Genomic DNA, 27,669 nt, shown 5'->3' with positions numbered 1-27,669 from the left:
AATGCTTCATAGCTTTCCTTGGTTTAACAAAGTTACTTCTCAGAGGACAATTGGAAAGATTTATCCATGAAAGATCAATTCTTTCTAGAAAAGCAGGAAGGGCATGCTGCATGTCCCATCCACGAGGGAGTCTCACCTGATAGAACCTAGGAGACAAGGGAAGCTGGAAGGGATTCTCCCCCCCACACCCCACCTTTTAATTAATTTGAGATCAGTGCTGATCTCAGTGTTTGTGGGGAATTTGTTAAGGGAGATTAATATTTTAAAGGTAGCCAATTTTTTAGGGAGAATTCACCAATAGATTATTTTGTCTAACCTGAAATCTCTGAGAGCCAAGCCAACACGAGTCTTCAAGAGCTGAGACCAAGTTAAGAATGGATCCCCTGGCAAGAGGGGGCGTGTCAAGTTTTGGCTAGTTGGTCTCAAGAACAGGCAGACAGAGAAAACACATTGGTGGATTCTCCATCTCCTGTACTGGAAAAAAGTATTTTCTGCTGTGGCAGGCCCCCCCCCCCATTGGACTAACATCCGCTTCTGACCTTCCAGAGAACTCTTTAAACCTGGTTTTTTCCATAAGCCTGGTGTTCCTCTGGTGAAAAGAAGCCTGCATCCTGGTTATGTTATATCTAGTATTTCCTGTCCTGATCTTCCTTCCTTTAGTTCTTATCTATGTTTATTGTTTAACATTGAATGTTTTAATTTTGTTTTCATTGTTGGGCCACATTCTCCTTCTATAATACCTTTTTCTACAGACGTCCTCCATTTGCGGGACCAATCTGTTAGCTGTTGAGCGTAGCTCTTCTCAATTTTGGCTCTCTCATGGAAGCAGGAGACAAGGTCATTGCACAACCGGTTTCCATCGTCCACCCGCTTCACTGTCCTCTTGTAATTGCCAGGCTGAAATTAGACCACAGCATCAGTTACACTTGCCCTCATCTGAGATTTATCTTAAGAGTCAGAAGAATGCATCAGACTCCCCCACACAACGGGCAATGCTTGTGAGCTGTAGAATTATTTCCAAGTGTCGTAAGCAGAGATAGGCAGCTTGTGTATCACAGTCACAAATGTCAAACTTTATTATTATTAAGCACTAAAAATGGTACGATCATAAAATGGTACCATTCAAAGTGGCATCTGAATCACCTGCTCTAGGCCTGCTGTTGCTGCCTTCAATTTCTTCAAGAGGAATGCAGACCAGGAGATATTAGTTCTTCTACTAGGATTCTCCCCAACTCTTGTGGATGCAGGACCCTACCTCTCATGTACTCTGCTCTTACCTCCCAGAAACTGCCACTGGGAGCCTCTCCGCCGGTATCATCCTCCGCTGACATCACTCTAGTTTCTTTGCAGCACAAAATGTTTGCAAATCTTGATGCTCCTGAAAAAAAAAAAACAAAGAAAGAAATGTACATGGCAATTCAATGACATGAAAAAACAAAGTCCTTCATTGCTCCCTAAATAGACTAGCCCTAATTTTGCAATATAGGCCAACTATCCAAGGTGAGACAACCTTGCGTCTTTTCTAGAGAAGCTTCATTTATGATATTACCAATACCATCTGAAGAAGGCATCTATTTAATGCCAAGAAGGTATTAATTACCTATAGACCAGTGTTCCCAACAGTGAAAAGATCTGAAATAATGCAGAATCATGTTGAGACTCTTTGAAAATGTGGGGAAGGAGGTGTGAGTGTGCATTCACACATGTACTGTAGGAAGGAAGCAAATGATATTTTTGCATAGGAGGAATACATAGATGTTTACATAGAATACATTTAACTCTAACAGATAACAGCAATCATTTTAAAATTAAAAATAATACTAATTCTCCCTCACTGTTCCAGTGTTTTGCAAATCCTACCCATCACCCTCATGTCTCCATATATTCACATGGGAATCCAGAGTTATGCCATTCAGCTACTTAAATGTAAGCCTTGGGGCTTTGGCATCACATAAAGGCCACTTCTGCTAGGACTACAACTCCCTATATAGTAGAGAAGCCTGGGAGCCATAATGTAATATATAAGGTCATCTTATTTCAGAAGGCCAATTTTTTAAAAATGCAATATACATAGCAAATGAAGATTTGTTCTGAACTCCACCATCTCTTTGACAATTCCCACTGCCACCTAAAGTACCACAGCTCATTAAAGACTAACATGCATGTTCAAATGCAGCTCATTGCTCCCTGTACATTCCAGTCTATAAAAAGTTCCCCACACCCTTCAAAAATATCCACTTGGCCTCAGGCAAGGCAGGATTCTCACAGGACCAAGAGTTTTATTCTCCTTTCTCTGTAGCAATGTCTTCCATAACTAATAATAATAATAATAATAATAATAATAATAATAATAATAATAAAAAAGTTGGAAGGGACCTTGGAGGTCATCAAGTCCAACCCCCTGCTCAGGCAGGAACCCTACACCATTTCGGACAAATGGCTGTCCAGTCTCTTCTTAAAAACTTCCAGTGTTGGAGCATTCACCGCTTCTGGAGGCAGGTTGTTCCATTGGTTAATTGTTCTAACTGTCAGGAAGTTTCTCCTTAGTTCTAAGTTGCTTCTCTCCTTGATCAGTTTCCATCCATTGCTTCTCATCGTGCCTTCAGGCTCCTTGGAGAATAGCTTGACTCCCTCTTCTTTGTGGCAGCCCCTGAGATATTGGAACATTGCTATCATGTCCCCCTTCATCCTTCTCTTCATTAAACTAGACATACCCAATTCCAGCAACCGTTCCTTATATATTTTAGCCTCCAGTCCCCTAATCATCTTTGTTGCTCTTCTCTGTACTCTTTCTAGAGTCTCAGCATCTTTTTTACATTGTGGTGACCAAAACTGGATGCAGTATTCCAAGTGTGGCCTTACCAAGGACATTGTAAAGTGGTATTAATACTTCACGTGATCTTGATTCTATCCCTCTGTTAATGCAGCCTAACACTGTGTTGGCTTTTTTGGCAGCTGCAGCACACTGCTGGCTCATATTTAAGTGATTGTCCACTAGGACTCCGAGATCCCTCTCACAGTTACTACTATTGAGCAAGGTACCCCCTATACTATACCTGTACATTTGGTTTTTCTTGCCTAAATGTAGAACCTTACTTTTTTCACCATTGAATTTCACTTTGTTAGATAGCGCCTAGTGTTCAAGTCTGTCCAGGTCTTCCTCAAGAAAGAGACCCCTAAACAGGTAAGAAAGTTAAAACCAGTGCAAGCTGCCCTATCAGCCTTATCCTGTTGCATTAAGAATGCATGGCCCTTCTTTTAACAGATGCTGTCATTCAGCTGACCAGGTGACTAAGGAAATTAAATTCATTTGCTGAGCTAGGCAGAAGACTCAGACATACCAAATGGCCTAAGCATTTTGGTTAAGAGCTTCACATCTCGGAAAGCAACATTCCCAATGTTCACTATCAGCTACATACCAAATGCAAGACCAATGCCAAGGTGAGCAGGGAAACCTTGAGTCTCTTCTTGATCAATGTGCTAGGAAAGAATAGCATGAACATGACTTTGCAGCTGATTCAAGTTGGTCTGATTTAAATACACCCTTCTGACTGTATCAGTCAGGCAGCTAAAACAACCCTGAGACCAGAAAGAGCCAAGACAAACTTGGCTTGTCAGTCAGCCAGGACCGGGATTGTGTCAGGCTCTTGCACCTGCCACAATTAATCCTCCTTACTTCCTCTTCTGGCACTTTTTGAAGCAGGTATTATTATTTTACATTATATATATATATATATATATATATATATATATATATATATATATATATATATATATATATATAATATAATAGTATATGAGGGAAGCAGCCCAGCCACATGGATCTCTTACCAGTCGCCGCCTGTCCAGTTTCATAAGCCAGGGGTAAATGAACCATAAATTTCAGGCATGGGAAGCCTTATGTGGAAGACAGACATGCGGTAGTACCTAAGAAATCAGGGATTTTTAGAAGGCAAGTGGGCACAGCCTTGAACTGTGTTCAGAAACTGATCAGCAGTCAATAAAACTGTTTCCAAACTGTTGCTTAGGAACAGTGCAGCTGCAATTGCAAGCATTTTCTCCCATCGTTATTAAACTGATGTCTGAAGTCCAACCTGAGGAAGAGTCCTCTAATCTAATGAGGCCTGCAGAACTGGAAACTTATAAAGAGAGCAACAAGTCAAGAAAAGAATGCCAAGGGAATGGACTATGTTGTCCCCAGTCAAACAACGTCACCATATGTTTCTGGACAGCCTAATGCAAAAATGACATCTTTTCTAATGGATTATATAGATTTGATCATATAGAACAGAGGTGGGAACTATAGCCCTTTTATAGCTTGTGGACTTCAACTCCCAGAATTCCTGAGCCAGCACATTCAACTAGCCCACTGGTATTTTTAACATTGTTGAAATCAATTCAGAGTAAAGTATTTGGTTCAAACTTGTGTTCTTTTTGCAAAGTGAAGGAAAGAAAAGTACTATATAAAGATAGTGAATGTTTGGGGGTAAGTGCTATATAGAAAAAACTCATTTAGTTAGGACTCAACCAAGTAAACAGCTATTTATGAGGCTGATTAAGATGCTTCTCTACAGTTTTATGTTAATTCATATGCAGGGGATATTCCTTTTCCAATACAATCAGGAATCTTTATGATTCCTTTCACTCTTAAAAGAATTAAATCCAAAAATCATAAAAACAGTCAAACAAACTAAACAAATATCATGTGATTCTAAAAAGTGAGAAGTTCCTTGTTTGGGCAAAGAGAGAGGATTGTCAAGAAGGTGGGTGTCCCCAAAAATAGTTTCAGTGCCCTCCTGACTGATGGTTCATGAAAATGGGGATGCCTCAAGACATGATCAGCAATTACATGACGTATACTGAAACTTCTCCAGTAATTAAAAGGACTAGAAATATGCCTTGAGAAGGCTTTCCTAAAACTATCCATGAAAAAACAGATGGCTGCATAAGATTGCTTAGCTGTGTCTGGTTACATGCCAGAGGGGGCAATAAAAAGACTTTCCACCCATGATCAAGGGACCAGATTGACTATCCCACATGGGGGCAGAGATGGAAATAGCTGAATATTTACGGGACAGCCTCAATCTATTCCGAAGGAAGGCTGAGTCAGAAGGCAGGTATAAAAAGTACAAATATCCTAGCAATCTTCCACATCATGTCGTTTCATGTGAGTCAGCAAATGGAATTTTTTCTTTATTGCATAGGCTATTAAATGAAGTAAATATAACACGTTATTATATGGGAATGCACAGGAGGAACATCTTATTAATCACATACCCAAATACATGGTTTATTTGTTCTGAATTAAACTATGTCCCATATTAACAAATAATGCTGCTTTAGTGACAAACCTGAGATGGATGAGTCCAGTTCCCTTTACATTTTTTTATTCACATGTACTGCAGGTATAGAAGAAGTTAATTTTTTGTAGAGGATCACATTACAGCAAACCTGCCCCTCCTGGAACTTTTTTCTCTCTCTCATGTGTACTTTGCATCCTTTGATGTGCTTCTTAGGAACAGAATGTCTGAAAACATCCAAACGCCCTGAGAAAACTTTGATGAATCAAGTTAAATAGCTATTGGAGCCACTAGACTGCACACATAAAGGTCAACCTGGTGACTCTTGGAACTCAGTAATACGAAGCAAATGCAACAGCATCTCCCTGTTTGTGTTTCCCACAAACATACCAAGGCCTATAGAAATATAGCCTGGGACCTTCAGCTTTAGAAGGAGTTGGTTACTTACAGTTTTCTGATGACCATCAGAAAATTGTCCTTTTGCTCCTTATTTGTGAGCAGCTATGACTCTGTGTGTATGCCCAGTCAAGGAAGCTTAGTTATAGATTATCCAACTCTATAGTATTACTAGAAACAGAGTCTCTTCTTGGATATTTTTTTTTCCATTTGTGTTCAATTGTGTCTGATTCTCAGAGAATGCCTGGACAACTCCTTGCAGTTTTCTTGGTAAGATTTTTCAGAAGTGGTTTGCCATTGCCTGCTTCCAGGGCTGAGAGGATATGACTGGACCAAGATCACTCAGCAGGCTTTGTGCCTAAGACAGGACTAGAATTCATAATCTACTAGTTTCTAGCCAGATGTCTTAACCATTACATCAAACTGGCTGTCTATAGATTTAATGAAAATAGAACCTCTTCTTGGTACTGACCCTCAGATGCCAAGGCATTTGCTAAGTATATTAGAAAAATGTACTATCTGAGGTCTCCTTGTCGGTAATAGGCCTGGCAATATTATTGACCCCAGTTGCTAAGCCACCAGCCCAAGGTAGCTGGTGGCAGTAGTAAAAAGCATCATAATGATAAGCTTTTTTCAGAGGCACACTCTGGGCAAATATGAGAAAGCAACCGGAAAAGAAAATGGTTTTTATTAGCTGTAATAAAATTCATGTTCTTGGCATGTTGAGTGCACGTGTGTCTAGAGCCTATAAAATTTATTATCTGCATGGTGTTTAAGAGACTGATTTTTAAATACTTCCAAACTGGGGTACTTCAGGCTGACATATTTTTACATGTGAATTAAACATGACTTTAAGTAGTTGTTATCAGCTTTTCCTTTACACTCAGGCCAATTCTTCATTCACTCTAAAGTATAGTAACTCCAATGCACAGTAATATAAATACTGACATATTGTATAATGAATAATGAATCCTAACATGACAAGACCTTTTCTAAACCGTTATCTATAGACACCACTATGGGGGTGCTCAATCTTTTATGACTTCTTTATTACAAAACACTCTTCTTATGGTACTATTAACTTCACTGTGAACAGATATCATGGAAATTAGTGATTATTTATAGAGATACATAGAAAAAGTGGGCATTTGGCTACTGGAGTGTGTTTGTGTGCGTGTATATTTGGAGGATGTTTCAATTGGTCAAAATGCAACTGAAGGCCAGCATATCATTTTTAGTTTTAGGATATCTATGTACTTTACATTTTAGACCTACACCGCTATAATGAACTGTAATTAATAAATGAATTTAACTTAATACCAGGGGTACATAAGACTCAGACTTTTCCAAATCAGCAGTGATTCATTTCCTAGCTCACAAATCCTTTGGAGGAGATAACTAGTTAAGAAAGAAACCAGAAATCAGCATTTTCTAGCTTCTTCTTTTGAATTTATACCTCTCCAAACTGCCTAATCCAGTTTAAAAAATTAGTAAGACATCTAACCACATAAGGGCATAATAGTAATGAAATTTCTATAGCAGAAACATTATAAGTCAGAGAACAGTCAGAACTTCTATGCCGTACTAATTGTTAGTAGGGATGTCTTTACAATAATTATATATTTAATCGGACTGAACATGCAATTTTGAATTTGGAAGCTTATTTCTATCACAGCAAATATAGCAAGGTAGTCAGCATGGGCCTAGTTTTATAATTATGCATGGATAAACCATGCTAGAATGGATATCTCTAACTAACTTTATAGTGCTTTAGCCATAATTTCATGTATTCCCTCCCAATGTTAGATATATATTTTTCCGTTGTATGGGGATATACTTTATACTATCAATATATTTTTAAGATTGAATCATATTACAAAAAAAGAAATTAAGCTATTAATATTTATAGCTTTAATCCTTCAAAATACCAAGCACACCTTTCAGGTTGCTTTCTAGTTAACAGAAAGTCCAGTGAGTCTCAATTACTGGAATAATTATTGGCTGCACTCTTCCTAAGATCCCATTAAGAGGGCAGGGTTTTGATCTCTTCTAGATCTGGAACTGATGCCTAAGAGAGCCAGTTTGGTGCAGTGGTTAAGGTACCAGGCTAGAAACCAGGAGACTGTGAGTTCTAATCCCGCCTTAAGGCATGAACGCTGGCTGTGTAACTTCGGGCCAGTCACTCTCAGCCCAATCTACCTCAGAGGGTTGTTGTGTGAAAAATACAAGGAGGTAGGAATATTAGGTATGTTCACTGCCTTGAATTACTTACAAAAGCAATAAAAGTGAGATAAGAAAAAAATAGTAATAATAATAATATAGGCGCCTTGGATGCAATTTCAAAACAATTGGAACACCACTTGAACACCATTAGCTTTGACAAAATCACCACTGGTCAATTGCAAAAGGCAGCTTTACTCACAACAGATTAATTACATCCTGCGATGATATCTTTAACACCATCAACATCTGCCTATCCCGGGTCTTTGGAAAGGACTCAATGGATTGATAAAAAAATGCCAAATCCAGTCTAAATATCTGGCTGACTGTGCAACAAACCAATAATAATATCATAAAAGGGAAACTTTTGTCAGCTTTGATCAATGAGTTGTGCGGATTTTTTTCCCTCTGGAGAGAAAATCCTAGTGGCAGTGATACATGTGCTGATGATCTCCCAGTTGGATATTTGCAATATGTTTATAATAGGACCGTCCTTGGAAATTTGAATTGCCCCAAGACGGGGCAGCAAGTATAGTAAGCCAAACCCCTTAGAGGTGCAACATTACCTCCTGATGGAACTGCTCCCCTTGTTACCTTGCACATCCAATTTAAATTGTTCAAACTTTGAAATAATAGAAAAAACCTTGTAACCCGGGTTTTAGATTTTAGTTCAAACTTTATATGCTCTAATCCAGGTTACTTGAAGGACTGCATTTTCTTGTGCTGACTGTTCTGTACATTCAAGTCATTAACATGGAGCACCATAGATATGTTTTAATATCAATAATTTTGCTTTTTCCCCTGGTGCAGCCTATATTATGGAAAAACAGCCATTAAAATTTGAAAATGGTTAGGGTTATTTTAGAGAAATCAATTGAAGTATTTATTTACCTACTTACCTTTCATTCAAGTCTTTATATAAACACTATGAGATATAGCTTATTAGCACATACTATAGCATGTTTATCTGATTACAAAACATAATTTTATAATGCTTGTGAGAGCCAGTTTGGTGTAATAGTTAAGGCATCAGTCTAGAAACCAGAAGACAATATTTCCTTTCATGTCTTACCCACGAAAGCCAGCTGGGTGACTTTAAGCTAGGCAGTCTTCCTCAGCCCTGGGAAGGAAGCAATGGCAAACCACTTCTCAACAACTTTGCCAAAAAAACTGCAGGGAAAGTTAGTTTTTCAAATGAAAGTGTCATCCTCTAATTGCTTTATGTTTGCCCTTAGGAAGTAAAAATAGTGAATGGCTCGCCCCAATGTATTCTTGGATTGCCTGGAAGTTGGTCATCCACGTGCCTGGAGGCGGGGGGGGGGGGGAAGGACAAAAATAAGTTGGGGTGGAATTCTCAACGTGGGAGTGAAGAGGGAGTGCTGGACAACTACTTTTACTTGCTGATAAATGCATGTCATGGGATTGGTCAGAGCATAGTTTCAAATTTCCAACTGACTAGGCAAAAAAGTTCGACTCTTCCCAATATCAAGAAACAGGACAAGTCACCAATCACATTGAAGAATGAATAATAAGCAAAACCTGCAGGGAGAGTGTCAGGACCTAAGGCTCATGATAAAATTAGGTGTGCAGTTCTGACTGTATTCAGAGGGACAGTGAAAAGTCTAAGAAGTGAAGCTTGTCGCCAATTAAGACTGGGAGAACTGAGTGCTATGTGCAACAATCAAGTTCAATGCCATTTCATAGACATTTTCTATAGACACACACAACCTCATATGTTAGTAACAAATTACAAAGGGAGTCCTCAATTTATAACCATTAAGTGAGTCACATGGTCATTAAGCAAATCCAGCTTCCCCAAATGGGCATTAAGCAAATCACAGCCAGTCATAAATATGAACTGGCTGCCAAGCATCCCAACTGCAGTCATGTGACCATGGCTACATAAGAGAGAATATAGGTCATAAGTCACTTTTTCATAGTCATAACTTTGAATTGTCATTAAACAAGCAACTGTAAGTCGAGGATTACCTCTATATTATTCACAAATACAACTTTGCAACAGACAAGAGTGGGTAGCTTTACTGGAACCAAAGATTATTTTCTGTTTTAAATCGCACCCAAAAAGTTGAGTTAGGATACCTAATTTGGTGGGGTTTTTTGTTTTTGTGTTTTGAAATGGAGGTTAGGTTTGCTGTTTTTCTGATATGTAACATTTAGAGATGATCTGGAGAGGAAGAAACATTAGTGTGCAAAAGAGAGATGAGACAATTACTCACCTGTAGTTTATAGCACTCATTTGCTATAATTTAATACAATATTATGCTGTATCAACCAAAGCATATCATTGAGAATTAATGTAATCACACCAGAGCTTTTGTTCTCATAGAACGCCCAGAACGGAGTTCCGGCACTTTTTTTGGATGGAACCTTGTAGAGTAGGCAAGGCGGGTTGTATGACATGTGTGAGTTCTGGCACCTTTTTTTTTTTTTTTTAAGAAAAAAAAAAACACTGAATCACACTATTCTGCTTTGTTCAGACCTCTACCAGAATTCTGGGTCTACTCTTGAATAAGGTTGCTAAAAAACCTGGACCATACCCAAAGGAATTTAAAATGCTTTGCCCACCTTGTTTCCAAACTCTTGGAAGACAGCAATTTCATCCTTAAGCCGTCCCAGAGAAGAGCAGAATCCAATCAGTTCTAGAAAACTTAAAAGATCATGTTCTGCTGGACTAGCACATTTGGCAGCTACAACTTTCTCTTCTATCAGCGCTACTACAAATGTCCAATTATATTCCCATTTCTTGTTAGGTATTTCTCCCCCAGCACAAAATTGCACGTATCATTAATGGGAAGGCATTCCTCAGATTTCTTCCGAAAGAATAGAACTGTAATCTGATCACTAGGAAAGGCTGTATCCTCAGTTTCCTCTTATATATCTGAAATTCATGTCCCTTGCCCTGGTATTGGAAACACGAATACTTTGATGTCACATATGGAGCACTGTGTCTTAGCCAAGGGCAAATGAAGCCAAATAGGCCATAACCCTTCCCAGAATAAAATAACTCTGAAGCAAAATGAACCACTGATTTTAAAATACTACAAATCCAATCTTCAGTACTTTTTTTGAAAATAATGTTGAGGCAACATATTTAATTCATAACTTGTTTCGCTAATAATTTCAAGCTTTCCTTTGATATCTCAGTATTTTTGTCCAATTCTGTGGTTTACACGATGCTCTGCATTCAATATAACTCAATGCAAGACTTGCATCAGCCATATGCTCAAGCAAACTTTCCATTAAGCCTGCCATATAGGCACTATTTTTTCTGTCCAGTTATGATTCTTCTTTATTCACGGAAACATGATTTCTCTCAGTACTGTGCTAATATGTAGAGAAAATACAGTTGCATGAAAAAAGTATTTGCTGACTTTTGGATTTTCTGTTTTCTAAATTCTAAATTCTGCATATCTCTTCTGTTGAATGTTATTGGAGCTGCGTGTGGCTTCTATTGATATATAAAGGGAATATAAAAAAACACACACAACCAATTGTCGGTGCTTATTTTTATCTGACTTGTGATGTGCCAATGTGTAAAATCACTCCCCTGAATTCAATAATTGCTTGTACCATTTAAAGCCACTACAATTGTAGCCAAACTCTATAATTGGCATCAGTACTCTTGCATTTTTGTAAAAAAAAAAAAAATGCTTCAGTTTAGTAACATCTGAGAATATTCTATCATGAGCTACACATTTCTGGTCTTGTCAAAACATTTCTATGAGGTTTAAGTTTGGACTTTTATTTGGCATTCCGAAACACCATTATTTGTTCTTTTTTAAATATAATTCTGTAGCCTTGTTTGTATATTGCAACCACTGTTTTAGTGTGTGATCTATCTGAGCCTTAGTTGACAGATGGCCTATATTCTTCTGCAGAGTTCTGTGCTACAAAGCAGAATTTGTTTAATTATGAAAGCTGTCCAGATTCTCAGGCAGAAAAACATCCCCCATATGACGACAATCCTACCATCTTTTCCATTTCAACACTAAGCATCTTTAAGTTAGTTTGCTGAAGTGTTCTGTAATCTTTAGGTTGATAGACTTCAATGACTTTTTAATAGAGGTCTTCAGAATCATTTAAGGTGGGGCATATAAATGCCTCTAGAATCTGTATACTTTCATTGTGAAGTGAAGGAAGTTTGTGAAATGTACATAGAATTTTTATTATGATTAGAGACCAGAATTACAGATAGAAGCATATAAAAAAAGTAAAAACAACAAAAATCACAATTGTTGGTGGATTCAATGAGCAAATCTGTCTAGTTTTACAAGCAGTATACCAACATTTGATTACATTCAAATATAGTCTGAATCACACTGATCTGATAACAAATGCATATAAAAAGATCAGAATTCCCAGGTCTTTTAGTAGGTAAGGAGCTACAAGATAGATCATTGGATCCTTATAGAGCATGGACTGGATGCATCACAGCAAAACCGTGCCCACCCCATTGCTAGCAATGGCAAAAAAGTCGCAATACATCGCGACACGTCATGTGATGTTGTGAGTTTGACACCCCTGTTATAGAGGGTGTAACACTGCAAGACATGAGCTGTAGTTTCAATAACCTCTTGTCTACAAGGTCACAATAATAGCTCATAGGGATCTTTTTGTATAGGCCTTCCAAGATTGCTGTGAGGTGTGCACTGAACTCTGCTCAAGTTATGGTCAGTAAAATGTACGTATGGCAGACCTGATTGTTTAATAAAATAGTAGTCAAACAACTATTTAGCCCATTACACGCAGTAATCGAAATAGAGATGCAATCATTTTTCATCACATGTGGGATGGCTTTATGAAATAAATACCAAATTGATGCCATTTGTTCATCCAGAATTCCTTTACGATTTATCATTAGATCATACATTAAGCTCTGATAACATTCAGCAGTGGTGAGAGGCTAAAGACATATTTATTAAAATAAAAGTGTTTCCTAATGAAACAGAATAAGGGGAAGGACCTCCATGCTTTTATTGCTTATTTGTGATCAGTTCCTCTGCTTTGATTGTTTATCCGTTTACCACAGTAACTAATTTATTAAATCACTTCCTCCAAGAAAAACAAAATCCAAACAATCTTAAAGAAGCATTTAGAGCCATCCACCAGTAGCAAACTTAAAAGCTTACAGCTGTGCACCAGCTAAGCCTGCATTACTTTAGGGGCTTCTTTGGGGGAATAACAGATGGAAGAGATATAGGGAACGACTAGCTCTCATGATAAACCTCTTTGCTCAGCACAGGAAGGAGGCCAGATGTTATTAGTTTACCACTTCTCTCAATCTTAAACAGGATGTAGCACTCTCCTTTAAATAAAAACCACATCCAAGTATGCCTAACACCACAAAGAATGTACCATAGCTATTTTGGAAATTAGGATTTGAAAATCAGGATGGAGGTACTCTACCTTTTTTTGAGAACGTACTACTTGCAAAAAAGGGAAATGTATTTTTTGACAATGTAACATATAGCTGCCACTTTATATAGCAATGTCCTTCACTCTTGCCTGGGTTCACATAACATTCTAAGCCAGGTTTGTCAAACTTGCCATGTCATGTGACGTGTTGTGATGTTCCACGACTTTTTTCCCCCTTGCTGGAGCTGGGGTGGGTGCAGCTTCTGTGTGACGCATCCGGCCCACGGGCCGGCAGTTTGACACCCCTGTTCTAAGTCATTAGATTTATAGCGTATGTTGTATGAGTCAGGGTGGTTTGCAATCATGGTTTAATCTTGGTTCTTATATAAGTACCAACTGTGGCTAGTTTGCTTTAGCAAATTGTATCTGAATACATTCTGTGAATGCAGCCACTAACTGAACATTAGGCTTTAGGCCTAATACTTCCAATTCTGCAACATACATTCCTGTTTGAGTTTATCTTGCATTCCCATTTCCCTTTAAATTATTCCTTGCAAAAGTGTATAATCATAGTTTCTTCCTTTGATTTGATCTTTTGCCTCCTTACTGATCTGCTTAGAGGTCACCATACAAAAGTCAACAATTTTTTTCAATTTTAAAAGTTCCCTTGTATTATTCCTCTGACCCAGATCATGCAATCTAAAATAAGAGTGGCGAAATAGGGAGCACATAGTTTCTTTGCTTCCTAGGCTGGTGCTCTCAACCACAATACACTGGCTCCCTTGTCATACAAATGTACCTGGAAAACGTAGTTTTCCCTTAAATACATCACTGTTGTGTTCAGTACAGTTAGATACATCGAATGAGTACTGAAAAAGCAATGGGGATCCTTTCAAAAGCATGCAGCTCAAGAGAAAGAATGTTTCCAGCTGCAGCACCCAAAAACTTGCAGTTGAAGTGTAGGTTTTAATGCAGTGACGGGTCCTTAAACCATAACCTTACAAAGCCATTCAGCAGCCATGCAGCATCTTTCACATGGAAAATTGGAAAGATATATTCATCTAGGTTCTGAACAATTTAATTTCAAACCAATGGTTTCTATTTCAGCTACTGTCTCTTTAAATTTCTGTCAAGATGATTAGCAAAAGTAGTTTCTAGATTTGGATCATTGTGCCTGTTTGTGATATGCTTCCAATTCAAAAGCGGTAGCCCTTGGTTCAAATACGAAAAACAAACTTCTATGGTTGGGAAATTATTACAGTGATAAACTTGTCAAGACCACAGAGCAGCTTTTTGTAAAAAAAAAAAAAAAGGAATATGTATCTCTCTCTGTTTTAAAAAAGGTAGAGAAATCAAAAACATTTTAATACTTTATTTTTAAAGAAAAGTATCTTTATATTTAAAAAAACACAATTTTATGTTATTTGCAATAATGGCAATTGATTAGAAACGTATGAGTTGCATGTGCAGACATTTCAATGTGTGAAGTAAGATTTGATAAAGAAAATAATTTGAATTGTCATAATATTCACAAGACCTTTTGAACACTGAGACCAGTGTTTCCAGGAACATACTTTAAAAACCCTGTAAACATCTATAAGCATTCAAAACATCTATAAACATTCAATACCATAAGCATTCAAAACATCTGAAACTGGGTTATTAATTTTCATGCTATTCATTAATATTAAAAGTAATGAGTGTTTTGAAAGAATCCACTATATAATTCTATATATCCTTCTCAATGTAAGACAATCAACTGAAACCTTAAAATGACAGATTAGGGATAAAAAAAAAATCAAATCAAAATTAAAATTACTAGAGTAAGTTTACATTTTTGAAATACAGACAACACGTGAAGATTTAAGGTTTGCATAAATTACGCTAATATATTAATGAAAGACACTAATAATTTGCTATCTTAGTGGGAAGAACATTTGAATTATATAAAAATATTGATTATAAAAATTATTCTTAATCATTTGAATGAAGTTAATTTTTTAAAATGTGATATTTAACTGTTTCCACTTTCACAGTTTTGACAAGAATCATTAACACTGTGCTTTAAAAAAACCATGTGCAATATATAACATAATCACTGTTTTTAATTACTAGGCACACAACCTAAGGTCTCAGGAGCAGACATTACTCCCAAATTATTGGGTGCAGCCTTCCTTGAGGCCCTACAAAATTTCTCCCTGAATTGTAATTGACAGGCAGGACAATTACTGAATACATGAAGAATGATTACATGTCATCAAACTGGTACTAATTCTTAATGACCACACTGATAGATTTTCTCCATGATGACCTCTGTCTAATCTGATCGTTCAGGTCTTCCAACGGCACACCCATTGCAACTGTAATGAGTCCAATTCACCTTGCTGATGATCATCCTCTGTCTTTTTCCTTCCACCTTTCCCAGCATTATGGCTTTTTCCAAGGAGCTAGGCCAGGGGTAGGCAACCTTGGCTCTTTTATGACTCATGGACTTCAACTCTCAGAATTCCTGTGCCAGCACAGAATTCTGGGAGTTGAAGTCCACGAGTCATAAAAGAGCCAAGGTTGCCTACCCCTGAGCTAGGCCTTCGCATGAGGTCTCCAAAGTAGGATAATTTGAGTCTGATCATTTATGCCTTGAGTGAGAAGATTAATTACACCGTTTTTAATTTAAATGCTATTTTTTTTATCCCCACTTGTCACTTTTTTTCCTCATGTAGCAACCACTAAACAACCTTGAAAAAAGTGACTTATGATTGGTCCTTGCGCTTACAATTGTCACGCCTCCCCATGGTCTCATGATCAAAATTTGGGCTGCTGGCAACTGTCATATATTTACGACAGTTTGTGTCCCAGGGTCATGTGATTGCCAACTTCCAAGAACCAAGTCAAGGAGGGAAGCTGGATTCACTTCATAATCACATGATTCACTTAACTTCAGTAATCTGCTTAAAAACAGTGACAAGAAAGGTCATAAAATCAGGCGTGACTCACTTAACATCCACCTTGCTTAGCAATGGAAATTCTGGTCCCAACTGCAATTGTGAATCAAAGACTACCTGTTTATACATATACATATATACATATACATATACACATACACACATACATATATATATATATATAAAACTGGTGGACACCAAGAGTAATTACGACCAAGATTCTTTTTTCCAATTTAGAGAATGAAGTTGTATCTAGAAGCAACTTGTATTTCATTAATTTGTAACAAGCATACTATAAATGAAATATTTTTGTATTCCACATTTTGAGACTGTACAATAGCTAATATAGGAATTTAATAGACAGAAAATGATAGACTGTCCAACTCAGACAGAATTATACTTCGAGTATAGTGAGGATGTTTCAAGCATAGCTAGCCTAAACTAATACAATAGTAAGCAATGCATGTAATTGGATCTCTTTTATAGGGATGAAAAAATTAACATATCAGGACTAATAAATACACAGTGTATAGTTTTACTTCAATTATCAATTTACCCATGAATGTACTGCTTTATCCTAGTAAGAGTCTCTTGCCTTCATTCTTCCATTCTGCTTTAACACAAGGATACTTGTAATCTAAGACATTTGTTGTAATGATTACTGAGATAGTACTTAATATAATACATATCAAGCGACTGGAAAATTAAGAGATTCTGTCAACATAGGACACAACTCTGCTTACAAATAAAACCTTTTAGGAGTATAGTCCACGAGAGGAAACTTATATACAGATAGATGTATATATTTCTAACTGCAGTTAACTTTCAATAAATTGACCTTACTTTTAGCAGTCTTTAGATACAATATACAAACTATTCATCATTTTATGCAGTTATAACACCCTTTGATGAATGCATTAAATCCCATTTCAGATTTTTCTCTTGTATTACAATCCAATTCAACTGACATTTAAATGAATTTGAATCTGTTTGACAGTTCTGCCCTCTGTTAGTTTATTAAATCAAAGGTTTACTGTATTTTTAAATCACGTGACTTGAGAATCTTAGTCAAGCCTACAAAATTTTAATTCCTGCATAGCAGAAATGTTGCCTCAACTTGTTGTAAAGAATACAAAGGATCGCTAACCTGTGAAAGAAACTCATTGTAACCTACCATGATTATATATCATGATTAAATTAAATATCAAGAAAATTACTTCAATGCAGTGCCATGCATGTAAACATCTAATTATACCACACATAATACCCAATACTACAATGCAAATATCCAGAAAATTACCCTTAATACAGTGCCGTGCATTTAAACATCCCATGCTGAGGCATGTGATTTTCATGTCAAGTGACCTAGATTATGCCTAAATGCATCTATATTGACAGCTCAATAATGGCTATACAGTAAACAACTATGTAGGAAAATTCAGCTACAGCTTCTGTAGATTGTGGTTCAAGCAAGGAAAATGTTAGTCCAAATGACAAAACCAACATTCACGCCTCTTCTTCCTACTCAAAATAATAAAAACCCATGAAACATTAGTGTAACGCAGGGGTGTTAAACTGCCAGCCCGCGGTCGAGACGCATCACATGGAAGCCACGCCCACCTCATTGCCGGCAATGGCAAAACAGTCCCGATACATTGTGTGATGTCACGTGACGTTGCGAGTTTGACATGTCTGGTGTAAAGATTATAACAAAAAAGGCAACTTTTATATTCTCAAAAGTGTATCTATTTATGGGTTGACATTGGAAATTGATTTGATAGGTTAATACAAACCCTGCTATGTAGATTCTGTAACACAATTATCAACAACCACAGGAAGGGCTTTTTGGCATAGCTGAGAATGGTTTCTCTTTGCACAATGTGAATTTTTCTGTACATAGTTCAAATAATAAAAACTTTATTGAACTGTAACAGATTCCTCAAAACATTCTTCAAATGGATGTTTTAAGGAAAGGCAGTTAGTTTATAAGAAAACTTCCCTGAAACTGTAGCTTGCAAGATTTTATGTACAGATGCCTTAGCTCAATCTACATTCTCAGTTTTTTTACCCTCAGAAAAAAGAGCATCTTTATAAATAACGCTTACCGTAAATAATCAAGACTCACATATTGATAATCTGTGATATAAGGTCTCAATAATATTCTCTATGGAATAATTCGCTGAGAAATGTACTAAATTCACTCATAGATATGTTAAGAGTTTAATAATAATACAACAATTGTTGTGATAATAACAATACAACAAGGTGTATTGTTGATATGCAACTTCGTGAGCTTTTTGCGCCAACCATCTTTATGCTCTAGAATTAAGTAGCACCGGATTATTCATTGGTCACACGGAGTAATTTTTGGTTGTGGCAGAATATAATCTCTCTATTAAGTTCCAAAGAATCTACAGACATGCCTCACCCAAATCTGAGTTAATAAAAAAACTAGAAAATAGTTAAATCAAATTTTAATAGTTTGCCTTTATTCAATTATAGTCCTCCTTTATATATTCATGATTTATGGAACCTATATAATATACAGGTGATCCTCAACATATGACAACTGAGCCCAAACTTTCCATTGCTAAGGCAGTTAAGTGAGTTGCACCCCATTTTGTGACTTTTTGCTACAGTCAAGTAAATCACTGCAGTTGTTAAGTGAATTATGTGGTTGTTAAGTATATTCAGCTTTTAAGTGAATTATGTGGTTGTTAGATGTATCCAGCTTCCTGCTTGGGAAGGTTGCAAGCGGTGATGATGTGACCCCACCACTTATGATGCAACCATCCTAAATATATGCCTATTGCCACGCATCCAAATTTTGATCACGTAACCATGGGGATGTTGCAACAGTTGTGCGAGAACCAGTCATAAGTCACTTTTTCCAGTGCTGTTGTTACTTCAAACGGTTGCTAAAAAGAATGGTTATAAGTTAAGTACTCCCTGTATACAATGCATAGAATGGGTTTCAAACAGACAGGGCAAGCTACTGTATACAAACAAGGAGTAAATCCCACACTTGCTCACATGGATGTTACCTAGCCAGACAATGTCTGCAACCAATCACGCTCAGAGAGCATCAAGGACTCCAAGAGCTATTGTCTTTTAATATGCATCTCTACCTTAACACAGGCTTGTCTCTATTCTGCAATAAGTTCTCACTCTTCAGGTACTGAAGGAACATGAAGCCTAGGACATTTGTCCCTAAAACTAGAGAGAGTTGGAAGTTAGTGATTCTTTGCATCCTGGCTCCAGCCTGGAAACATTCCCACAAGCTATATTGGCAAATCTGTTTTACTTAAAAGCACACAAAATAACTTTCCTCTGGGTATACAGATAGCATCTCAGTCATCTTGAAAAGGCTCACCTCCCACCCTTGGGAAATTGTGAGGTTAAATGCCCATGAGAAGCTTGTTTCTGTCGTTATAGAAAAGATAGCACACACCCATGCTTGTGATCCCAGAGAAGGTATGATATTCTGTACTCAGAAATCCAAGTAAAAGGGAAAAAAATAAAGTACTTAACTGAAATTACTGCCTAATCCTGGCTCCCATGACAAGTACACACAAATCTGTGGAATATCTCATATATTTCCACCTCTCACAAATACTAGCTAGGAGGTAAAGTAACCATTTTGTTTCTTCGGTCGTCATAGCTGTCAGAAGATATGGAATAAGGGCTGGAACAAACAAGCCTTCAATAAAACATCAGGTATTTTATTGTGCAACATACCATAACAAGAATTCCATTTCTGCTCCGCTTCAGTTCAGCTCATGCCTATGGTTAGGTGAGTCAGTTACAACTTCATTCTCTATATTATAGGTGCATATTTATTCTCTATGTAAGAGATGTAATGCATAGTGTTCAGAGAAAAATCTAATTAAATGACATCATTTTTAAAATAAAATTTTAATCTATTGACAAGATAAGAAATCCTCAGGCAGGTTTATATTACTACGTATTACTAAAAACAGATATTCCAATATAAGTAGTCTCATAGCTGCTTGGATCTTACATCATCTTCTGAAGCCATGCACATTTCAGAAAAAGATATTTGAAACACTCCAGGTTTCTCTCTTATTTGGCTAACTCTTCAAAGAAATAGAATAAGTAAAGAAACTTTGGTTGGCAGAGAAAGCTGTTAGACTGGTTCAGTTTGTACACTTGCAAAATTCCTCTGACATTTATCTTGAAGAGTTCTGACCTCTTCCAAGTCAAGAAAGGACAAAGCGCAGACAGCATATGTAAGAATATGAGTGCAACATATAAACCTCTTTCCTTTTGATTAGACAAGTCCAGAATATTTGAAGCCCAAAAACAAAGCCATAAGAGCTGAGAATACACCTGGATTCTGCTTGTCCAGGATTTTGAGAGATCTATTTCCCAACTAAAAAGAAGTTTATTTCCAACACAACCCATTAGTGGAAGGCTGCAGCAGTATAATCAGAAGTATAATTCTGCAATACAGCAATATAATTACTGTACAAGTTTCAACTTTTATCCTTCTGTTTTTTTCAAACATCTTGCCCACATTCCCCATTTTTTATTTATAGGAGTAGCTCCTGTTATTTGATATCACTCATCTCTAGAAAAGTAGGAACTCACAGCAAAATCAAGATCAGAATTCCACTGTCCCTACGAAGTCCATCATGTTATGATACACTGCTATGTTCCCAGGCTGATTTGGACATATCCCATTTAAGCAGGTGCAATCTTATTTAATTCTCTCACTTTGAGCCTATGGTGAGTAAGCAAATGACAAATGTTCTAAGTTGTCTTTGGATGATTTCTGTCAAATATCAAGGTATTATTAAAGACAGGATTGCAGCATTTGAAAGTACAACAGCAGGAAGAGGAGGATTACTAGACCTGAAGCTACAGGTGCTTCCAGATGGAAAGCTTCTAAGGTACTGCTCCTAGCCTAGCCCCTAAACTGTGCAGCTATACTGCTGCTTAACACTTGTTTTTATGAAAATGGGAAAATAAAGAGTTACAAACAGCCAACACTGTTGTCTGGAACCTGTAAAAGTACAGACTGGGGCAAGGCGAAGGTTTCCCCACAGCGAATTCTGCCCCTTTTATTTAACAAGACTTCTGCCAACTCCCCGCGGGACCCGCAGCTTCGGGTTTCAGCAGAAGGAGCTCCCGCTATTCACGCCTTCACAATGGAGACCTCTCTCTCTCTCTCCCACCCACCCACCCCCGTCTTCCTCTTTTCCACTCAGGGCCCCCTCAGGCTGCTTCCCAGCAATGGATTCCCGCTCCGAAGACCCTGACGAGAAACTGAGGGGCGCACCAAACATTAAAGGACCCGAGTCTTCAACGATTCGCTCCTGCCTAGATTATAGAATTAAAACTCGCACTCGGCAACGAAACAAAACCCTCCGATAGCCGGAATCGGGGAAACGAATACAGTACGTACAAATGATGCCTTCTTCGGCAGAAACTCCGCGGTAGGTGTGGCAGTTTCAGCCGGGACAGCTGTTCTCTTCCCTCCCTGCCCGCAGCGAGCAACGAGGGAGGGAGATCCCAAACCACGACCCGGAGGCAGCGATGGCTGCAGAGGAGAACGAGCAGCCCCCCGCGCCGATCGCGGCTCCTCTCCGCCCCCTCTGGGCTCCGGCCGCCGTTCCCTCCCCGGCGCAGCAGCTGAGCGAGGACAATCGCCCTCTGTCTTCCCCACTTCCAGGACCCCTTTCCCGAACAGCCGAGCGCGACGGCAAACGAGCGAGGGGAGAATGGGCGCCCTCATACCTCCTCGGGAGCGGGGGAACGCGGGTCCAAGAGGCATTTCCCAGTGAAAGAGGGCGGGGGGGTGCAGGAGCCACTCCGCTCGCTTGCTGGGGATTCAGCTCAGCACGCCAAGGGCGCCGCAATTCATTCGAGCCCCGCCGTAGCCCCCGGGGAGCAGAGTTACTAGGAGACTCACCTCTTCCCGCTGAGCGGAAAGTCTCGGAGCTCCTACGGTGCAACAGGCGGCTGGGGAACGGACCTTTCCGCCAAGTCCTTGGGACTAGATCAATCCGCCTCCCTCTCGGCTGGCTCCGGCGAGCGGTCTCTTCGGTCCGAGCTAGCCCCTCCCCCTATTTCAAGCTGCTGGACGTCCAGCGAAGAGGGCCTGGCCCGCCTCCCGGGCGATGGGCGGGCTTGGGCAGCCCCCAGAGGCTTCCAGGAGGACGTTGCGGGAGCTGGTCTGCTCTGGGCAAAGGAGGCCTGGCTTTAGCAAGCCAGGAAAGACGCGGAGGTTTTCTCCACCACCACCACCCCTGCCCGCAACGGGGCGGGAAGGACTTTCTGATCCAATTAGCCCGCTGCCGCTCTGGGGATATAACCGAGGCCCTGCCCAGCAGCCGTGGTGGCTGAGCTGGCCATCCTGGAAATGGGGTGAGGGAATCCGTATCCACCCAATTTTGGAAGCAAGAAAATCTGTGGGCTGAGACTTGGGACGCCATTGAAGTACAGTAGCAGTTCCTCTGCACATGTGGAAAGCGCGGAGTTGCCAATGAGTAATCGAACCCTTCCAGCCCTGCTTCTCTAGTCTTAGGCAAAAGAGCTTCCGCACCGGCGTCAGTTTCAAGTATCTCCAACCGCAGAACCCGTCCCCCACTCAATGAATTACACTAGCCCTCCATCAGATACTTTGCTTGGTAAGCATACTCATTTAGTAGACAGGAAGGTATCCTCTGGATTTAAAATAACTTCCCTCACAAAGAGGGAAGGTTAAATAGGGAAAAAACTATTGTAATATCTGAGATAACTCCCGTTTTAAAAATAGCTACTGTACCTATTTAGGTAAATAGGCCGTATTTATCTAGTAAGCCATTAAATAAGTTTAAAAATAGTATTCATGTGTTCTTTTAGTTAGGTGGAGAATTTTCCAATCAACTCTCTACCAAAAACAAAAAAAACCCACCCCTTGTAATTCATAAGGACACTGTTCTCAAGCAGTCTTCAGAGGTACAGTAGTAACAAGTCATAACTATGAAGAATCTCACTCATTGAGGCTGTTTGCATTGCACTGGAAAAGCCAACTCACCTTTTCTGCTGCTTTGTACCTTCCTTTCCTATAATCAGCAAAGTCTAGCTGACCAAAACCAGCAATGGTCAATGTATTTTTGTCCACTCATTTGCTCTGACAAATATAGTTCCACTTCTATCATTCTATTTTAAAAGTTTCAGAATCCTTATTAAGTTTTATAAGGGCAGTGTAAAAATAATGAAAATACAAAGGGTTTTGAAGTGCCCGGATATTTCTTCATCTTACAAGATGTTACAAAAACAGAGAAAGAAGCCTGGGGCAAAAAGCTTGACTGAAGGTTGAAATACTGGGCCTTGAAATGGAATGTGGGAGGGGATGATCAAGGTTCAAATTAAGCAGTACCAGGTGCTGCAATAGTTTCAGGTTACATTCAGGACTGTTAAACCAATAGTGTTAGGTCTCCAATTTTTTTAAAAAACCAAACACCCTCACATTTCAAAATTATCTGTTATTATTACAACCTATGGTGCCTTGAGGCTAAACTTAGGTTTACTTTATATAAGTCACTGTTTAATAATTATTTAAGCTGGGGGTTTTCACTTAATCCATGGACTTTTCCATATCTGCTAGGTTTTAAAAAAAATGTAAGTAATGCAAGTGGCATATTATTTTTCTGAAGAATATACACAATATCCCAATCTATATTATACTATTCATGAAACTTCTACCTCCAACCAAAATGTGCCAGTACTTGTTTCTATCTAGAATTCACACCCTATGCAAATGTTTATGAGTCATATATGTGTAAGAAATAGTCACTGATTAATTATTCAATAGGAAGATATTTTGTACACATCCAGTAAGTTCATAATGTCACATTAAGCCAAAGGAAGTAAGAAGTATAAAATATAGCCACCGTATCAGATTGTTCAGATTTGTACATAGTGTGACCTGTTTGTCCCACATAGAATCAACTGGGGAGTTGATGACAGATTCTGGTATTTATAGAAAAGATTATTTGTAACTCGGGGTTGAACTGCAAAGGTCCTTGATGCTCTCTAAACTTGGTTATTTTCTTGTAGGCATTTCATTACCAAAATAGGTAACATCATCAGTGCTGGAGGGAAGGGGAGTTGCTCTAATCTTATATATTAGTGACTTACCCTGTCAGTGTTGTTGGGAGTAGTCCTGGTGGTTTCTTGATTAGGATGTTGTTTATTATTACCGTAGCTTAAGAGTAAATCCAACTTCCTTCTAGCAGTGAAGATGTTACCTAGCTTGGTAATGAAATATCTTCCAGAAAACAGCCAAGCTCAGAGAGCACCAAGGACCTGATGATGGTATATATTACACTAGAGGAAATACATGTGAAAGTGCGCTAATATCTTGTGTGTGAAGTTGTTGGTGACTGTGATGGTGCTGCTGCTGTGAATGTGGGTGCAACACATTCATTTAGATTGGTTGCCGGGTCTACTTCCATGTTAACATCATCTTCCATTGTTTTTGATTACTTGTGAGAATCTGCTTCAGGTTGGGTGCAAGGATAAGACTGCCACCCAATGCCTAAGAAAGTACAGAATTTATTCAGTATGGGTTGTAGCTTACAGTGATAATGCACTTCAGGGCTTGACCTTTGAACTGAAGGTAAGAACCGATTGTTCTGTTTTTGTGGTATGTCTTTTTGTGGGAACATCACTAATGTCAATGTTACACAATTTGATACCAGATTATGTATCTTTACATTATTTTACAGTATTTTATCTTTGGCAACATTGACTCACAAATCAGTAACATGGCTATGGTCACACAATATGTGACATGATATACCATACCAGACAATGACAGTTCATTTTCTCAGGCATTGGGGGGCAGGCCTATATTTACCTATAGATATGAAGCCAACTTACATCCAACATGAAACCAATTCTCACAAGTAACCAGAAATAGAAACATGATCCTAACACACAAACCAAACCTTACAACCAGACCAGATGACTACTTTGCCCCCATATTTAAATGAACAGCACCATCACAGTGATGATGGTGACATGCTCTTCCTCTAATATATATGCTATCATCTCCAGCAATGTCCCTCTGGATTCTAAATATGACAAACGGACCAGATTTTGTGCAAAAGTATTAATGGATACAAGTTTGTTATTGGACTCAAGCAAAGACAAAAGAGTAAACAGAGCATTCTAACCTCCCAGGATACTTAATTACAGAACTCAAGGTAGTTACTTTTTTAAAAAGAAAGAAAAAAATTCATCTCACTGTTCATAAAATAATTTCTCCAAAATCCATAAGCTTTTTTTAATTGTTCTTGATTACACCAGTGTAGTTCTGGTGTAGAGTGTCACTGCTGATCCCCAAATTGGTGGGAACAAGCTTTCCTTTATGAAACTCATTGAAGCAGTTACAAACTTTTATTTCTTGAGAAACAGTGTCTTTTCCAACTCTATAGCTTTTTAGCATGCTATTCAATGAATTACACAAAAATTGCAGCTTTCAAATACAACTCTATAGCCTGCTTTACTTTCTTACCTTTTAAATAGAATTTTAAAGAATTGCATATCAATTTAAAGACAGACATTTGATTAAAATGATATGGGATAAGACTGAGCTTGCATTTTTTCCCTCTAGTTTGGAACAGAAGAAAAAGTAGACAGAATATGCATAAAATAAATGTTTCCCTCTTGATCTCAGCTAAAAAATACGCAAAATAAACTGTTACCTCCTATCAGTACAAACATTATTTCTGAGACCATTTTTTTTAAACTGATAGAGACATAGGAAGCAAAACATCTCCATCTGATCTACAATTGTTCAGTTATAATGATTTGGTAGAGTCTCTGGCAGAGGTCTTCCCACCCCATCCCCCTCATTCTTTTAATGACTGGCCAAATATTGAACTTGAGACCAAACAGGTTTTACCACTGAGCTATGGACATTGTTAACATCATGCCAAGCTTTTATTTTCCACACCTCTGCAGCTAAAATATCTAAGAACCTGCTTTATGATATATAGAAAAGCTCATATTTTCCACTCATTAATATTCCTAGATTAGCTGTATATAATGTATGTATCACTGGTATTTAAAATACTGACGACAATAGATGCAAATAATGTGAGCTATTTATATACAAATTTCAAATTCTTGTTCTTGATCATATCTGTATATTAATTTTTCAAAAGTGGGTGCTGAATTTATCTTAACTATCTGCAAGTTAATTATCAAAAAGTAAACACTCCCTCCAAGATTACATAATACAACACATCTTCTTAATGTGTTTGAAACATTGTGGTGGACCTGTTGGCAAATCAGTCTAGTCATCTGTTCTAAGAATATATTTTATAATATCCCTAACAAATGCCTTCTTAATTTCTTTAAATTTCACCTTTCCCTTGTACTCTGGTTGCACTGTTTTTGAGCCTAAAAGTTATAAGGATTAATCTGCATTTATTAAAACTGGTTTGTCTACACTCATAGGGTTAGTCCATCAACCTTGGCTTACCAATCACACTGACTGGGCTCATTCAACATATTAAACCAAAACCAAATAACCCATACTATAGCTTAGTAGGGTGTGTAAATGAATTTGCACAACATACTGATTCATGGTTAACTGAATAATTTTTGTTGAATTAACCCAATTGCCTGCATTCACACAAATCACAAACTATTTTAACTAAACAGATGAATAACTATAGCCACATTATCCTATTGGTAAAAATAATTTAGGTACTGGAAATTAAATCTTATACATTCTAAAGACTTAATTATGATCTCAGATTTGGGGTATATTTTCTTGCACATAGGCAAACTATCTTCTAATAAGTTAAGTCCATACTCTTAAATGCAATTACAATAGTATCATTTGTTCTTTCATGTTTTTTCTACAGTTTAAAGGCTGTAGTATTTACACATAACATATAGGTAAGAAACTAGCCAATTTTATTTTTTTAATTTATTAAAACATAATTGAAGGAGAAACAATGAATTAATTATGGTAATGCACCATTAAATCAGTCCCATTCTTACTGGCTTTAAGTGCTATTAAGCAATTATTTTTGTCTTCCTTTAAAGTATATTGTTTTAGGTAAGAGATTTTTCCATTTCTAAAAGAAATTGGGCGGAAATGAAAGTTCTGGTGGCACAGCTCTGACATGGGAGAAGGGTATAAAAACTTTGTCATAAATGGGAAAATTTATCTTTGCAGTCAAGAAAATGATATGTTCTTACTGGACTATATCAAAAAAATATGTTTGGACATTTTCTACAGTATATAACACCTTCTGTAATACTAAAGTATATTGCAATGCAAACGTTTTCTCACCTTATTGCTAACGTTGGTTTTTCTTCTCTTCTGTATGTAGATCTTTTTACCGGAGAACATTCACCTAAAAATTCACATTTGCCTGCAATTGTCACATGACCGCTGGGTGTTT

The 27,669-nt window shown here is 38.0% G+C and overlaps 1 protein-coding gene across 8 annotated transcripts in view; it reads right to left on the bottom strand.

Moving 5' to 3' along the window:
- The window catches only part of PACSIN3 (protein kinase C and casein kinase substrate in neurons 3), a 34,628-nt gene extending 6,975 nt beyond the window's left edge, over positions 1-27,653 (bottom strand). For 2 of the 8 annotated variants that reach the window (XM_039358099.1, XM_039358060.1), the window contains exons 1-3: positions 21,995-22,141; positions 1,278-1,378; positions 741-897 (exon numbers count right to left, since the gene is read on the bottom strand). In XM_039358099.1, coding sequence (XP_039214033.1) covers positions 741-897; positions 1,278-1,378; positions 21,995-22,031 — 295 coding nt within the window. In that variant the 5' untranslated portion in view covers positions 22,032-22,141. Of the gene's footprint in view, positions 1-740; positions 898-1,277; positions 1,379-21,662; positions 21,862-21,994; positions 22,143-22,169; positions 22,538-23,276; positions 23,300-27,557 lie in introns of those variants that run through there. The other 6 variants (XM_039358088.1, XM_039358095.1, XM_039358067.1 and 3 more) reach the window with 6 other exon arrangements.
- Positions 27,654-27,669: the final 16 nt, after the last annotated feature.

This window comes from Crotalus tigris, unplaced genomic scaffold, assembly GCF_016545835.1.
Source record: "Crotalus tigris isolate CLP2741 ecotype Arizona unplaced genomic scaffold, ASM1654583v1 scf7180000017576.4783729, whole genome shotgun sequence".
NCBI lineage: Eukaryota > Metazoa > Chordata > Lepidosauria > Squamata > Viperidae > Crotalus > Crotalus tigris.
Note: the sequence above shows the minus strand (reverse complement) of the source record. Positions and strands in the feature narration are given on the sequence as shown.